At 45.1% G+C, this 16,594-nt stretch overlaps 1 protein-coding gene across 2 annotated transcripts in view; it reads right to left on the bottom strand.

Annotated features, from left to right (window-relative positions):
- The window catches only part of LOC147612259 (uncharacterized), a 49,242-nt gene extending 37,648 nt beyond the window's left edge, over positions 1-11,594 (bottom strand). Inside the window, exons 1-3 of one of the 2 annotated variants that reach the window (XM_086784138.1) lie at positions 10,890-11,516; positions 10,627-10,704; positions 7,792-7,920 (exon numbers count right to left, since the gene is read on the bottom strand). In XM_086784138.1, the coding sequence (XP_086640264.1) occupies positions 7,792-7,920; positions 10,627-10,704; positions 10,890-11,390 (708 nt within the window). In that variant the 5' untranslated portion in view covers positions 11,391-11,516. Of the gene's footprint in view, positions 1-7,791; positions 7,921-10,626; positions 10,705-10,889 lie in introns of both variants that reach the window. The other variant, XM_086784140.1, reaches the window with a different exon arrangement.
- Between the last annotated feature and the right edge of the window lie 5,000 nt (positions 11,595-16,594).

The raw sequence follows: 16,594 nt of genomic DNA, 5'->3' as shown, positions 1-16,594 counted from the left end.
GCTGATGCTAAGAAAAAGGCAATTTTCATATTGGGTGTGTAAGTGGTGTGGCTAGTTTTATGTTTGCATGAAATTCCGGCTAGGGGGCCTTGGAACTCTTTTCCTTGGTACCCGGGACAAAACCTAACCAAATTCCAAATTGGATCCCATCACTACAGTGGTTGGGCGGTTGGCTAACCCATGGGATCGGATGGGGTTAGGCTGGACTGATGGATCCATAAATCGAGACTCAACTTTGTTTTTACGATAGATAAAGTAAATCCCGGATAGAAATTGTTCTATGGATAGGAATCAACGGCTGTGCCTCTTGATGGGGAAAAAAGCGCTGATCCCAATGATCCAAGTGCAAGTTTCTACCTTGAATTGACCAAGTACCGTTAAAGGTGCAGTCAGATCAGTTGATCCGTAATGATCTTGACTACGTTAGAGTAAAGAGTTATCCTGGTGGAATCGCCCATGCTTTCCGAGTAAAGGAAGTTTTTCCAGTTTCGGTTTTGGACAAACCGACGGATTAGTCTCTTGTCCGGATATCCGTGGGCGAGGCCCCGAGTGTGAGACCCCTACCCACGCATGATGTGCTACTTCCGCTGCTAGTACCCCGAATCCGTTGATCGGTGGGGAACAGGGATCTCACAGATGGTGTGCTGAAGACAAACGCAGAAGTATACCTGATGGTGAAAACGCTGAGATCAGCCCTGATGTAGGCAATGACAAATGCAGAACACTGCCCTGATGTAGGCGATGGAGAAACGTTGTAGGCAGCCCTGATGTAGGCGATGAGTACAACAGAAGAGATAGACAAGTTGCACCAGTGGTAGGCGACCTGCACCAGTAGCAGAGAAGGCATCTTGCACCTGTCGTAGGCGGCCTGCACCGGCAGCAGAGAAGGCAGGTTGCACGCTGATGGTGACCCAGATGTTGGTGACCAGAAGAGGAGGTGCTCTTACGTGTTGCCTGAATAAAGATGCGCTTCATATATATATAGGAAGGGAGGTGCTGGTCGGCCAGCAGATAAAGGTAAAGTGAAATGACCAAATAACCCTTTTTGGGCTGGGTAAAATACCGTTTTGGGTATATTTTCACACACTGGCTGCAACTCAGACGAAAACTTCACAATGTGAAATCTACATGTCCGCTAATACGGCTGAATTATATTCCTAGATGAATCCAAGAAAATGCCCAAATTCACCTTTTAGGAATGTGCATGTTATATACTCATGGTAGTCAACCCACAAGACTATATAACTATCAACTCCATTATGCATGGTATGGACTAGATACTATGATGTCTCTATGAAGCTTAAGCTTCCCAATAGTTGGACTATGCATAATGTTTTCAATGTTTCTTGATTGAAGCCCTACATGGTCCAGCCTTGCAGGATATTACAGATGAGCAACAACCCGACGTGGTAGACGAAGCCGAAGTAATTGAGCCTGAACAGATTCTCCTCCACAGATGCAAGCATGGATCTGGTCGAAGACAGACAATTCTATACGAAGTTTGTACCCATGAAGCAGTATGGCTCGACGAAGAGTTCTTCCCCAACTACCCCCAGCTCCTGGCGGACTACTTGGAAGCAATGAACCTTCCACCAAGCTAGGCAGGAGGGAATGTCACATGCACCCTGCACTGGAGTGTTACGTGACACACTGGCTCTACATCAATGCACCATTCATCAGTAGGATTTACCCTTTTAGGAATATTTTGTTGTATGCCATGGCCCCATTGTGAGCCCCAATCCAAGACATGTCAGGCACGAGCTATGTAGATGTCTCCACAGCCATAGAGAGTTTGCATGTGTCAATCCTCTTAACGCACTTGGTGAATTTATCAGATAGTGCATCTAGTATTAGGCATGCATCAGTAACGCATCTCATTGCCTATGGGCTGGCCAATGGGCCCGCCCATGGCCTCAAGAGCCTGTCCAAGGGCTGTTCATTGCCCTAGACAGCATAGAAGGCCAGCCGACAGTATTAGGGGGCATTATGCTCTAGTCAGCCAGCCTTGAAAGGCCCCTAAGCATCAGTCGGCCAGCACCATTGCTCACAAACAGTGGTCGGCCAGCCTGGCTGTGCTCAGCATGAAGTCTTGTTGCAGTGATGCAGTTGAGCAGCATAATAAAACCGCATTCTATTTCATGCGTAATATTTTTAATAGCATTAAATGCTATTTTGGTTCATATGGTACTGGCCAACAGCCTTATGCTGGCCGACCAGCAGCATAAGACCATATAAATACAAGCGCTTCAGTCCCATTCCATCATTCAGGTATTCAGAGAAATTCAGCAAAGTCAAGATCAGTTCCAAGCATTCCCAGGTCTCCACGAAGTGCATCTTCAGCTCTTGCATGCTATAGGAGAGGAAGGAAAGGAGAGAGTGGAAGCTTTATGCTGAGAGAGAGAAATGCAGAGCAACCCATTAGAGGTTTTTGAAGCAGTGTGAGTAAGGGAGGGCTGGACTAGAGCAGAGAGAGTCGGTGTGAGTGAAGATCTGCAATCTGTTGAGTCTGAATTGAGTCAGATAGGATCAGCTGAGAGTCAACAATGTCAGACAGGGTCAGCTAAGTATCAGGATCAATCAGCTGAGGGTGTAGAAGGGTAAAAGTAATCTTGTTGGGATAAGAGGAAGCTGTTTTGGGTCAAGTCTGACAGTCTGAGGTCTGTCAAAGTCAGTCAGACAATTTTGAGAGCTGGAGGTCAACTGAGGTGAGATACGGGATTGTAGTGTTGAATCATTGTGGAGTCTAGGGTGTTTGAGGGTCTGTGAGTGTCAGAGTACACAAAAGTGGCAATATCTGAGACAAAGGTGTTTCAGCCGGAATCAGACAGTTAGTTGAGTCAAAGCTGGATTAGACAAGAGTTAGCTGACACTCAATAGAAAGGTATTGACATGTTCAATAGGGTTCTGGAGCAAGAGATTTGAGGATTGTTGGCTCTCGAGGAGAATCTAGGAGTCTAGAGGCCAAAGGTCTAATACAGTTACCTGGAATTAGTCAAGGGTCAGCAGCAGTCAGCTAGGATCAGTTTAGGTCAGCAGATGATCAAAGGAGGTCAGCTGATGTGTTAGGATTGAAGTTCAGGGTTGCGGAGAGTCACATCTGACCTAGGAGGACATTTTGGTGGGTCAGCTTATTCAGATTGAGAGGGTTCACGCGTCCGACTGAATCAATTGATTCAGACTAAGAGGGTTCAGGTGTCCGATTGAATCAGTCAAGAGCCAAAGGATAGCTACAGGGCTGATGGGTGCCTTGGGCTGAGTGTTTTCAATGACTTAGATGCTGTAGAGGCAGATTCTGTTTGCACCTCACACTCTCCACCTTGTATTGAGCACCTAACACTCGGTCCTCATCGAGGGGGCCATGGGGGACAGGTTTCTAATCTCCAGATCAGTCAGACAGGGATGCCCCCTCGCCCCTTTCCTCTTCCTCTTCGTGGTGGAGGCGATCAGCAGCTTTCTCTCCATGCAGGAGACAAGACTTCAAGGTCTCTACCTCCCCATCAAATCCCAAGAGGATGTACTTGACTCAAAGTTCATAGAAGGCACAGCCGCCTACCTCTCTCAGGAGAGGTGGGGAACCTTCAAAGATTTTCCCTTGCCATCGAGACTTTCTGCTTCGCCTCCGGAGGCACAAGATTTTCCCTTGCCATCGAGACTTTCTGCTTCGCCTCCGGAGGCACAAGTCGTGTGGTTTTTGGGTAGAATCTTCACCGACCCCGGCTAACTGAGAGTACATCATAAGTTGGTGTCTCATCAAAGAGAACAACTAAATGACACTAATAAGTACAATAAACTGATTGTCTAACAGTTATAAGAACTGTAAGTAAGACTCCTAGATGATACTGAGTAGCAAATACTGGAAAATGTATATCAAGTAGATCCATGTATGCTGATCAGTTGAAGTGCTGCCCTCTCCTCAGATCAAATATCTCCACCATGGGGCTATCTAGAATGGAGAGGTCGTAGAAGTGAGGTAGGCGCCTCCGATGCCGAGCAATAATGGCTCTGATTTGGCGATGGTGAGGATGTCGTGGTCGGGATCCTAGTCGGCGTGGCCGACGAGCACGACATAAGATGACTGCTCTATCAGTGGTGACTCCTTGGAAGTGTGGCCGGTGCCCTGATGGCCCAATGGAGGAGGTATCAGGAGGTGTGTGGGCTGGGTTGTTGGTGCTGGTGCCGAAGAAATCTGTCAGGATCCTCTGTCTAGGTACATCATGGCTCGGTCTCCTGTTTGCCAAGAGGGGTCTCTCTGTGTCTCCTAAGCTCAAGTAGGAACAATCCCAAGCATCTCTGATCCTCAAACTCCATGACCCTGCGTAACGGCCCAAAACCCTCTCGGAAGAGGCAGTGATATCTCCCTCGGATCTCATAATAGACTGTACATCGGCAAATGTAGTGCTCCTGTGTCTCTGCCTCCTAGTAGCATAGTTGACAAATGCGGTCATCCGAGATCTGATGCACATATCGCCTTGTCTCAATCCGCAGCTGGTGTGATGAGGTCCGGATTTGTCCAATGGCACAACGTATCCCATGTGATAGGTGTACAGCCATGTACGCCAGGCGGGTGATAAAATCATCTAGTGAGGTGTGTAGAAAATGGCTCTTGTAATGAGCCATTTTCGTGCCTAAGGGCTCAAGAGACTAGTCCATGTCCTCTCTGTGTCCATTCTCATGATATCCATCCTGATCACGCGGTTTTGCTCTGAGCGAATGAGATCCAAAAATGGACAATCCAAACTGTACTGAAAGGGTGGTAGTGCCTCTATCCGCAAACCATGTAGGTCAAACCATGATGCCAATCAGGAGTACCTCTGCTGAGGGAGCTCCCATAGCCACTGTAAAAAGGTAACTGCCTGGAATAGGGCCTCGGTCACTACTGATGCGGCACCCAACTCATCCCGAACAATCTCATGTGGTACCGATGATTTGATCCGAATCATGCGGGCAATCATCATAATCAGTGGTCTCTCCATTTGCCTCCATCCCTCATCCGTCCCTCTCTGAGATCTGTGATGTATGCTGGGCCCCCAAATTGGAGCTCCGTACAGGAAGGTCGGTGTGACAAGCGTATCAAATAGCCACAATTTGGTGCACGGCTCCTAAAACTGTATGTGTGCACATTGCCTCTCAAGTGCCCCCAAGGCTGCATGCCCTCGAGCTAATCTCGCTGCTGCCACCTCCTTCAGAGAAAAGCGGTCCTGTGAAAGTAACTCCCAAGTAGACATATGACCTAACGTACTCAACCGGCTCCCCTTGGAAAGTGAACTGAGGCTCTAATCTCGTCACCCATGTCTATGTGGTGTTGAACACCATAACCTTAGTTTTCCCAAGGTTCACTGTCAAATCTCTATCCGCACAGAATGCTTGTAATGCATCCAAATGTCTCTGTAATCCCTCCGGAGAGTCTGAGATTAGAACAAGAAAGAGAGAGCGAGAGAGAGAGAGAAATGAAATGAAATGAAATGTTATATTAACGTCTTCAAAAGGCCAAAGAAAGAAAGAAAGCTGTATTAACATCTACTAGAGGCCGAACTCGACCTATGAGACAAATCAATGTACAACTGTCAATGTCTTTTGGAGAGAGAGAGAGAGAGAGAGAGAGAGAGAGAGAGAAAGTTATATTAACGTCTACGGAAGACTCCAAGGGCCTATGAGACCAAAAGTAATACAATGGTACCATGGATATACTGAGCCATGGAAAACTGAAAGAAAAAGTAGAATGAAAACATCTTACAGTACATGTGATCAGTAGATGATCCTGTGTAGAGTGAGATATGTTGTGATCAGCTAATGACGATACCGCCTCAGCCACAACCAATCTGATGGTGGAGTGAATGTCAGGCCTCTATGATGGGAGCGTGACATGTCGGTGGAGAACCTCACGAATATGTCTCTGTGTGGTGGAGGGTCCTGATGCTCTGGGTCGGGGACGTCTGGCTCACAGAATGGATCGAGCTCTCTCACTAAGAACTCCTTTGGGGCATGGAGCTGGAGCATGGGCACAGGTGGTGGGCTCTGATGTTGTAGTAGAGGAACTGTTGTGGGCAGTGGATCCCGATGTGGATGTATGCACCACAAAGAAATCTGTGATGACTCTCAGTGAGGTGTCCTGTCGGAGCCAGGGCTCTCTCTCAGCATGCTGCCTCAACACTACATCCCTGTGTCATCTCAGCTCCATCAAGTACATGCCCAAGCACCTCTAAGAGAGAGAGAGGGAGGGAGGGAGGGAGAAGAAGACACAGTATTGGGTCCCGAATACCGTTGTTTGGGTCCCGAATACCGTTTGTAGGGCCCCCATGGTGTATTTGCTTTATTAGAATGATGTAAATCTGTAAAATAAAGACTCTTTCTTGACCTGCACTTCTTCACCTTGACTGGGCACTTCCCCTGTGAGAAAACAGTATTTCTCCCAGCCCTAAAAAGGGATTTTTCTGGGTATTTTATATTTTATTTGGGGTTTTTTTGTCTTGGCTGCTGGCCTACACCTTTTAGGTTGACCGACCAGCACCCCCCCTCCCCACCCCTTAGTATATATAGCCTTGCCTATCATACATCATTGGTGTACCACTTCATTGCCATATCTGGTACCATATGGCCACTACCCAGGACAGCAGCCCCCTCTACTACAAGCCACCGTGGGACAGCAGCCCTCTCTGCTATCATCTGCGGTTTACTTCTGCTGGTACAGGCCGCCTACATCAGGCTGACTTCAGCATTTCACATCAGGCTGACATCAGCGTTTCACATCAGGCTTACATCAGCGTTTTTGCCTCAGCTCTCACCATCGGGACAGCAGCCCACTCTCTGCTACATCGGGACAGCAGCCCACTCTCTACTTCAGGTGCACAGCACCACCAGAGCTTGCACCACTCGGGACGGCAGCCCACTCTCTACTTCAGGTGCACAGCACCACCAGAGCTTGCACCACTCGGGACGGCAGCCCTCTCTGCTCCTCACCACTTCAAGTACGCAGCACCCGTGTCATCAGAGCCTGCACCCTTCAGGTCTTGCAGCACCCTTGTCATCAGACCTTGCTCCACCACCACCATCACTCGGGACGGCAGCCCTCTCTACTCTTCATCGACCACCTCAGGTACAGCAGCACCCTTGTCATCAGAGCCTGCATCACCTCATCTTCCGCTGCCACTATCACCTCGGAGTGCCTCTGCTTCCACTGACGTGAGCCTTCAACACCGACCACCACTCGGAGAGCTTTGCCTCACATCAATGCGAGCCTTCATCACCGACGGTGCTTCTCTCTACTCAGAGTCACCTCACACCTGAGGGCTCTTGTACATATTTGCACTCACCATTATATATATATTCACTCACATATTTCATGCTATGTGGTTTTGCTATGATCTCTCGTACATCTGGTCCTTTCGTCCTTTTTCCCTCACAGGGGGAAGCTTAGAAATCAACTAAGCATCCTGAATGGAGAAACCGGTTTGGCATAAGACCTCCCTCTGAATCATTTCACAAAGCTTCATGCCGACTTCATCAAGGTCCTTGACACAGCTCTTACATTAGCCCTAGAAGGAAGGACCCAAACTCAGTGTAACAAAGTCAGCGCATGCATTTCGCTGTGCACATTGGGCACACATTTAATTGAGACTGAATAAAGGATTTTTCCCTGAGGATGTCTGTCTATTTATCTACCTGTCTTCGTAACTACCTTTCAAATATATATACATGTAGTACAATTTCCCGAAATAATGAGCTTTAATTGATTATGGTAATCAGCCTGTTAAGATTATGCATACAACTTCAGGAACATCAAACCTGTCTTACCTCATAAACTTCATTGATGAACATGCAAAAGGTGGTTGTTTCATCATTTTCACCAGCCAAATCTGGATGGCAGGATTTCATGCAAGAGTAGTATGCCTTCTTGATTTCCTCAGGAGTTGCATCATGGGGCTGAAACCAACAAGAAGATATTATTTCTAACTAGAAAGGGTGTCCAAATTCAAAACACATTTCTGTTGACTTGAAGTGTTCATAACATCAAGGCCTCTCAACACTCAATAACCATTTTAAAAGAATGTTATTTCAAATGAGGGATTTAAGATATCCTATTAATATGTGCATCTAGCCTTCTCGCAGCCATATCAGGGATTGATTGCTAGGAAGAAATGAACAAAGAAGCTAGAACGAGACCCCTCAGCCCTCATGCTCCATGCTGCATGCTGCCCCCTTCATGCACTGCCCTGTTTTGCAAGTTGCATATGCTGACCTGGCTGGCTAGCCCACTGTTGACAGGCTTCTCTGCCGATTCCCCTGTACAACCAACCCTATCAACAAGCTTTCTGCCCCCGCGCTTTCCACTGTCTCCCCTCTCTATTCCTCTTGCTCCATGTTCCCTGCCCCACCTTTGACGATGCTCCTCTGCCCCTGCCTGTGCAGGGGTTGACAAACAACTTGATTTGCATATCTGGCTGGAGGCACTAGAGTTAATCTAACCTACTGGTGCTGCTAAGTATCAACAACTTCACCAAATGCACAAAATTTTCCAATCTCTAAGAAGGAAGCAGTTCGAACAAATCTTGCAATTATTTGTTCAAATAAAAGCTTCCCTAGAAGCAGCCCAATCAGCAATAGACTACATAGGCATCCTATTACACCAACTCCTCCATCTGGGATGATTTGAGGTTGCACCCATAATTGATATCCACTGCCATGGGCCATCCACTCCCCAATTTTGCCAAAACTCCACAGTCCCCCTTTAGAATAAAGCCTACATAGATCTGGTAATATGGTAGTTCTCCCAATCAAGTCTCCTAGCGGGGACCCAAGCGAAGCCACTAAGCTGTATGTGTAGACCACTTTTGACTGTGTAATTTAAAAAGGGGGTGGGTTTGATTTATCAATTCATCCCCACTCCCCTGGATCCGAAGTAGCAACCACCTTCTTCTGGAGCCATGTGCAGCAATATGCCCAGTAATTCTCCTTCCCACCAATGCTCACAAGACCCTTTTCACCACAATACAAAGTGTTCTGGTTGGTGAAACATTCTTTCTTATCCATACTTCCTCCCTTCTATCTTAGTCAATGCATGAAGCTGTCGTTGCGAGGTCCATAGCACCTGCTGCACCTGCCAATGCCTCTCATGTCCAGTAGCAATGTCAACTGAATATATTTCTAAAGTTTTCTTTGTGGGTGGGTACCTGCTACTAAATGATTGTGAGTGGGTACCTGATACATGGTAGGGTCACTTGCATAAGTGACGTCCATTTCATACATAACATGGAAATCTCTGCTCTAAGGCACCTAGGCATAGTTGTCAAAACATCCCAACAGAATGAATACAGCCACCTCTCAAACCTTTTCAAAACTGCAAAAACGCAAATGTATGCCAATGCCAAGCCATCAAGCCACACCATAGGATGGTACACACTCAAGGTAAACCATTGAAAGGACATAGACCTTAAGAAACATTCTTTCCTTGGAGTGGGTGAAGAAAAACAAAACTGTGTTGAAAAAACACAATGTTTTTTTTAATGGAATTGAGATTTATTAAGGTTCAAAGTCAATTCACAAATAAAATGCTGCATTTTGCAAAGCTCTGTAGCCATGCTTAATTTAACAAATTGTGGACAAGTAATCATTCACAGGAGCTGAATCACCATCATAACTCTACCTATTTCATCCGATTCAATTTGTTTGAAATGATAGAAGAAGAAATCGCAACTCTTAGCTCATACATGGAATGAATTGACATGATATAAACATTAGCAATTGCCAATACTGTTCATAAAGACCTTAGACAGCCATACATCTTTGGGTGATGAGTCACTGATGATGCAAAGGGGGGAAGCTACAACTTGAACGAACTAATCTTGTGACAATTTTTGAACTTTTCGGGCTTGTTTTTTTAATGTAACATGGCTTTGAACTATAATCCCAACTGGTTTATAGAAAAGTTTAATTAACATTGGAAATGCCTTTGCCACGTTTACTGGCAAGTTGGGACACAACTGTCAAAACAGAGTTGACGATGGGGAGAGGATCACCGAATGTGAGAGCACCATTGGGACCCTCTCAACGAGTTGTTTAACAACCATGCAGCTAAGTAATGCTAGCGACAAGCTCCTATGATCCAGGGCATCCCTGGGCCTGTTTACACGCTCCTTTGATTTACATGCAGTTACCAACCAATTGCAAACTGGTTGACAACTTTTTAAGATTTCAAATGCCACAACCACCCCTATGTCTCTCCTAGTCTCAGGCTAGCCTAAGAATGAATTGTCCATAACACCTGTATGTAGAGTTGGCTATGACACAACTTTTAACCATCCAAGGTGGCCAGGCCCAGCATCCCAGCTCTGTCACTGCCATGCAGACATCAGCTAGAGCAGTCCACCAGCTTCCCTGAAAACAGAGGTCATTTGTCCAGTCTGAGTCCCTCTGTCTCACCACCCCTCCATTTAGAGGCCATCACATTCGTTGGAACACACCATTAGCCAACGGCCAAAGGACAGTTGCCACTGGAATGAAGCTCATGATTTGACAATTCAAATAAGTATGCATATTCTTAAGAGTTAAGATTAATGATTGTAGAATATCAGATTATCACTTTAAAGGGCATCATCTTTCAGATGGGAGCTGATTAGGATCATATCTTACCACACCAAGGACTGAATAGTAGTCATCTGCAATGATTGTAGAATACCAGATTATCACTTGAATTTGTGATTGACATGACTGATGCAAGTACAATCAATTTAGACTCTTGATAGCTGTAGTCCCAATACAGAACAAGGCAGGGTATAGACATCTTCGTCCTACTTGTGACACCAGCGCCTTGTCTGGTGAGAAAACATCTAACACAAGGCATCCTTTAAAGGGCATCATCTTTCAGATGGGAGCTGATTAGGATCATATCTTACCACACCAAGGACTGAATAGTAGTCTTCTGCAATTCCATCACCCATCAGATCAACATCCACATCAGCAGCAGCCATGGTGACGACCATGTTTGAACCTGTCCGCTGCCTGCTTTGGAGTTGGGAACCCACTGGATACCAATGAGAGCATGACTCACGGCTATCCATGCGTGTACGGCCACGCAGCGGGATGTAGACCTCCATGCTCAATCCGCCGGTGCGCGCAGAAGATCTACGGGTCAATCTGGGATCAACAAGCAAGGGGGTATGGAAAAGACATGCTGTGGTGGTGCTAGTGGGCGGGCAGCTACCGGTGGAGTTTGCAGGAGGACCCAGCTCTACAAGGTTCGTCATCTCTACGGAACAAGGCTGAGTAAATACACAGGGATTTCGACGAATTGGGTTGTGATTCGGAGACAAACGACGAAGGCTTCTCGGCCACGCACGCCACCGTATGGAGGTTTGGGCGCAAATGTAAACTCCGCCTGCGCCGCCAAACTGCATTTCTCAGACTCTTGTGCGTAAGTGGACGAGAGACATTGGCAGGGCCCCACCAACATTCTTATGGATTCTTCTCCCTAGCCTTACATTTAGGATCGTGTTGCGCGCAGGCTTGCCATGACTCATACACGTGTGGGGATCGGCTATCAGCACGGTCCACGGGACCTCTTTTTGTGTGGACGAGGTTCGCTTCTTTAATCTGAAGTGAGAAAGAGCGGGCGCTCTCTCACTCTCCTCCCATCGTTGACAAGCCTACTTGTCTACCAAAAACGAAAGAAAATAACTCACAGTAATTAAATGAAACGTTAGAAAAACACTCTTATTCTTGAAAATCTCACAGGGAATATGTTTGATGGAAATGCAAAAAACATTTTGGTGTCGTATTTTGAAAGATTCCCCGCGTATTTCTATTCTCTTATACATATTCAAAAAAAGCATTTGCTAAACCTATATTTATATCATGATAATAGGCTCTTATAACATGTACTATGTATTACAGAAGGGTTTATGATAGAAAAGGTATTATGATGAGAATCATGTGAGATAGTTATAAGGTAGCTAGCTATTGAGACATGTGATGTGGTAGGAAAATCTCTTTCAATGTCCTCTTTCCAAATAGGGAAGGAGCAGCTAATATGTAGGCTTGTCATCTAAAGCTCTCCACATCCACTTTCTAAAATGGACCGTCACTATGCCTTAAAGTATCTCATGGATCTAAAACTAACGAGGAAAGGATCGCCTAGGCCTCAATCGTTGTAATCCCAGTGCTTTTGAAAACAAAGACGTCAGTTTTTCCAAGAAAGAAGGAACCAAAAAACAAGGAAAAAGTCTTCGAATGAACCAAAAACTGTACCAACTAGGGACTTAAGTGTGCAAGTCTCCAACCAACTCCTCTGATAGGCAAAGACATAGCACATTAATCTTATTAATAATATTACTTGGCCTCTTCTCTTCCATCATTGTGTTCTTTTCTATCTAAAGGGAGAGAGAAATAGTTGGCCATTGTACTTCACTTTTTAAAGAGCTAGAAAGCATAGAGAGAGAGAGAGAGAGAGAGAGAGAGAGAGAGAGAGAGATAATTTTTCTCCTCTAATTCAACCTAGATCTCTTACAAATTAGTAATTCTGCATTGTGTAGAAGCACAACCGATTGGGTAACTCAGTGCAGTAGTACCCACGATACCCTCTCAATGCTCTCTTTTGCATCTATAGCAATTGCATCAGAACACATGGAGAAAGGGGTCATCATCAAGGCTAACATTAAGGGAAGACTCGGGCAATGTGCAACACTCCAAGGTAATAATTCTCAATGCACAACCACAACAAAGCTCTTGATAATGTACACATATATCCAAGGAGAGAGCTTCATTGGTGTTCAATCTGCCATCAGGGGCATGCCACAAGCGAATGCCCAATTCTAAGAGCTCATTATTACAATGGTAACTGAGGCTTCTATGGATGTAACGGACGTGAAGCTCAAGAAATATGAGAAGAAGAGATGCAATTATTGTCAGAAACTTTGTCATTTCATTGAGGACTGCTGGAAGCAGAAAAAGAGTGAAGAGAATAAGAAGCAACAAGGTCTTGTTGCCACCACAACTGACAATGCAGAGGAAGCCAATTTCGCACATGATGGCTATGCTCTAAGAGTCACATGCACTGATTTGCCTCCTTTTCCCTTATCAAATGCTGATTGGTACCTTGAATTTGAATTAGGATTGTCAGTTGGTGCTATGCCTAACATTGATCCTGGTGATGATTAGCTCTCACATGATTATGCTTTCTAGCACTTGTCACCAGAGTTGTCTCTTGAGGGGAGACACAAGCTGTGAATTACTGTTGGTGATGTATGTGGTCACTTATGCATTTGACCCCTCAGTTGTGCTATGCCTTGGAGACATACATGTATGCAGTGATGGTTTACTTGATGAGATGTATTACTTATGTTGAACCAACTTCATGTTTGAGTTGCCCCACCTTTGTAGCTCATTGACAGGAATGCTAATGGAGTCAGACTTTTACATTGTTGTATTACTTATGTTGAACCAACTTATGTATTACTTATGTTGAACCAACTTCATGTTTGAGTTGCCCCACCTTTGTAGCTCATTGACATGAATGCTAATGGAGTCAGACTTTTACATTGTCTTCATCTTGGTTGCCTTGTCTCACTATGCATAATTTAGGGTTCCTCTACCTCAATCTATGTGGGTAGATTCCAAGTTTTTTATGTGCAGATACAGCACATTAAGGTGTATTTTAGTATGTCATGAGTTCTGCTACACTCTGCCAACGTTCACACCATTCACTACAAGAGGATTTGTTACCCAGTTTTTGCTACACTCTATACACGTTCACACCATTCACTTCAGGGGGGTTTGTTGCCCAGTTTTTGCTACACTCTATACACGTTCACACCATTCACTTCAGGGGGGGACTGTTGCCCAGTTTCTGGTACACACATTCACACCATTCACTTCAAGGGGGTTTGTTAGCCTAGAAGTCCCTGGTATGAACAGCCCTACACACGGGCACTTTTTACCTTGTGCTTGGAAAGGGCTTTTTCCCATGTGAACGCACTCTTGTGTGTTAGCCACATAAGCCCTAGGGCTAGGGCTATTTGTACTCTTGTACTCCATTCATTTCTTATCATTATCATCGAGTACTTTTTCCAACTTCGCTTCTAGTCTCTCTCTCGTTCTTTGAGCTCGATTCGACTGTGTGTGTGTGTGTGTGTGTGTCTGTTTGAATGTGCAGAGCATCTTCTCCCTTATTCAACAGATGTGAGTAGTCACATTGCTGGCATCAAGGATGCTAAGAGCTTTTTCAACTCCCACACTAGCTATAACTAGCTAGCTGTTATGGGCTACCACACCTTCAAGAGGGAACTCAATGCATTCACATAAGGGAAGAGCAATAGAACACAACTGTCGTAGGGCACTTACCAATGCTTCGAACTTGAGTCCCTTGAGGCCTCCAAGCTCACTGTTAAGCTCCAAACCTCCAAGCTCCACCTCCACGCTATCACCGCAAAGTCGCTCGCACCATCACATAAGGCAATTACTCTCTCTCACTCTCCAACACAAGCATGCAACATACAAGTATAGAAGAGGCACAAGTGCTAGAATGCTCTCTCTCAATCTCTCTCAAGACACAAAGAAGATCTCTATTCATTATAAGAAAATGCCTTATATACATTTGGCCCTTATTCACACTTGAGCGCCCAAAACTTACTTAACTAAGGCCTTGGGTGGCCAATATCTCATAATGTACAACGTTTATAGTGCCTTTACATGACACTTATTAATGTCCTCAATTAGAGGAGCATACTTTTTAATCTAAAATAGGATTAATATCCCCCCCTATCTGATGTAGGTTCTGTCCTCAGAACCTGTTACCGAGATCGAAAGACCTGGCCACCGAATTCATGACGGTAGAAATTTCGGCATGCTTAAAGCTTTTTGAGGGTTCTTCTAAATGCTGACTGTGATCTCCAGGACCCGGTGTCGACCATGTCCTCGAATGTGACATGCATGTAGGTAGGAAGACACCTTAGGTGATGATAGTACATCATCATCATGCCTCTGTGAGAGGGACCTTGATTCATGTCAAATTGCAGTTGCCCAGCCTCATACCCATCATATTGTTCCTTGGGTTGATCGATCAAGACCACGAGCAATTTTAAGAATCTAACACTGGCCTCCATGCTTGTATCCAATTCAGCATCTGTTTTCTTTGTTCCCTTATGTCTGTAAATGTGGCTGGCATGAAGATTGGGAAGTTATAACACACATGCAAATCTCGCTGCTTGACCTCTTGAAATTCCAGAGGTGTCCATCTCCTCTTTAGTGGCATGTACAATGGATCCACTTGTTGAGTTGGTGGTGCACACATATATACATGGCTGTATTCTGGAATTGTTAGGAATTCCTTTCTTCGGTCTACCTGTATGCCAAAATCTTCCAACTTGGGGTGTGCATCATCTGTGATAATTGTTGCATATCCTCCTCTTGTGTGGACTGGGTGAGCCTTCCCCCACCTGCGGAAGCAATAACAGATTATAAATGTTACCACTCTGATTTCCAACAAGTCAACCAATTGTGGATTGGCTAACTTGGTGTTCCATGCCACGTTAGACCACAAGGGGCCCTCTCCAGCCAATGGTAGCAGTTCTTCTAATTTTGGGCGAGGTGCTCGAAGAGCGTACGGTACATAATGTTGCTTTATGGGTGTGACAACAGAGTAGGCCTTTGGTAGACTCCTTCGAGTTGGCTCAAATGGTGTTATTTGTATTAACACCTAAAACATCAATTTTGGCTTTAGTAGTGGATTGCTAGCTCGTATATGAACCCTTCATACTCTGCACTAGACAAAGACTCCAGAATAGTATTATCAGTAAAAGCTTCAATGTTGTCTTGGGGGAGAGTATGGCGTATCTCTTGAGTTTGTCGTGGGGGAGACTGGTTAGGTGCTGGTACCTCCTTGGGGCCGAGAGTGTTAGTGGAAAATTATATATGTTGAGAAAGGAGAGTAGAAAAAATGCAGTCGGCTTGAGACTTGTTAGTAGGTGGTGCATTAGGATATACGGATTAAGTAGTTTACTAGCTACATTAGAATACACGAGGTAAGTAAGGCTAGATGATGAAGTTGGTGTCTCTTCCTGACCATGGCTTGAGCTAGGGGGTGGGTGGCTAGGTTTATGGGGTTTCATAAAATCTTAAAGCTCGGTGATGTCCTTAGAACTTATGTTAGGATATTCGATATGTGTTTTATCAAAAGTTTAGAGGACATTGGTTAACATGGATTCTAAATGTTTGTAGATATTATGGTATAGTTTTAGAATACCAAAAGGGTTATATAAGGAAGATTCACATAAGTTTAAGTGCTGGTGAGTTTTGTAGACTTCTAGCCACCCATGGCTTATAATCCATTGATAACTTTGTGCTACCACCTCATAGTCAGCCGGTGTTTCGGGAATATCATCTGGAACAAACAGGTCTAATTTTTTGACACTGTTGTCCAGGATTTCAGAGTTTTGGAGCACCCGACACCAACTACGAAGGTTTAGCACAATAGGGTGCAAGGGATAAAAGTAAATATCATGCGGATTAGTTAATACTACATCCCCTTGAAAAATTCCCATAATGATAGTGGGATCATCATCACGTTCAGTATTTTGCTTAATGAGTGTTAGTTCACCTACGCCTA

Source organism: Cibotium barometz, chromosome 46 (genome assembly GCF_041138505.1).
Source record: "Cibotium barometz isolate CiBa-2024 chromosome 46, ASM4113850v1, whole genome shotgun sequence".
Classification (NCBI taxonomy): Eukaryota; Viridiplantae; Streptophyta; class Polypodiopsida; order Cyatheales; family Cibotiaceae; genus Cibotium; species Cibotium barometz.
This window is presented reverse-complemented; position numbering and strand designations above follow the sequence as displayed.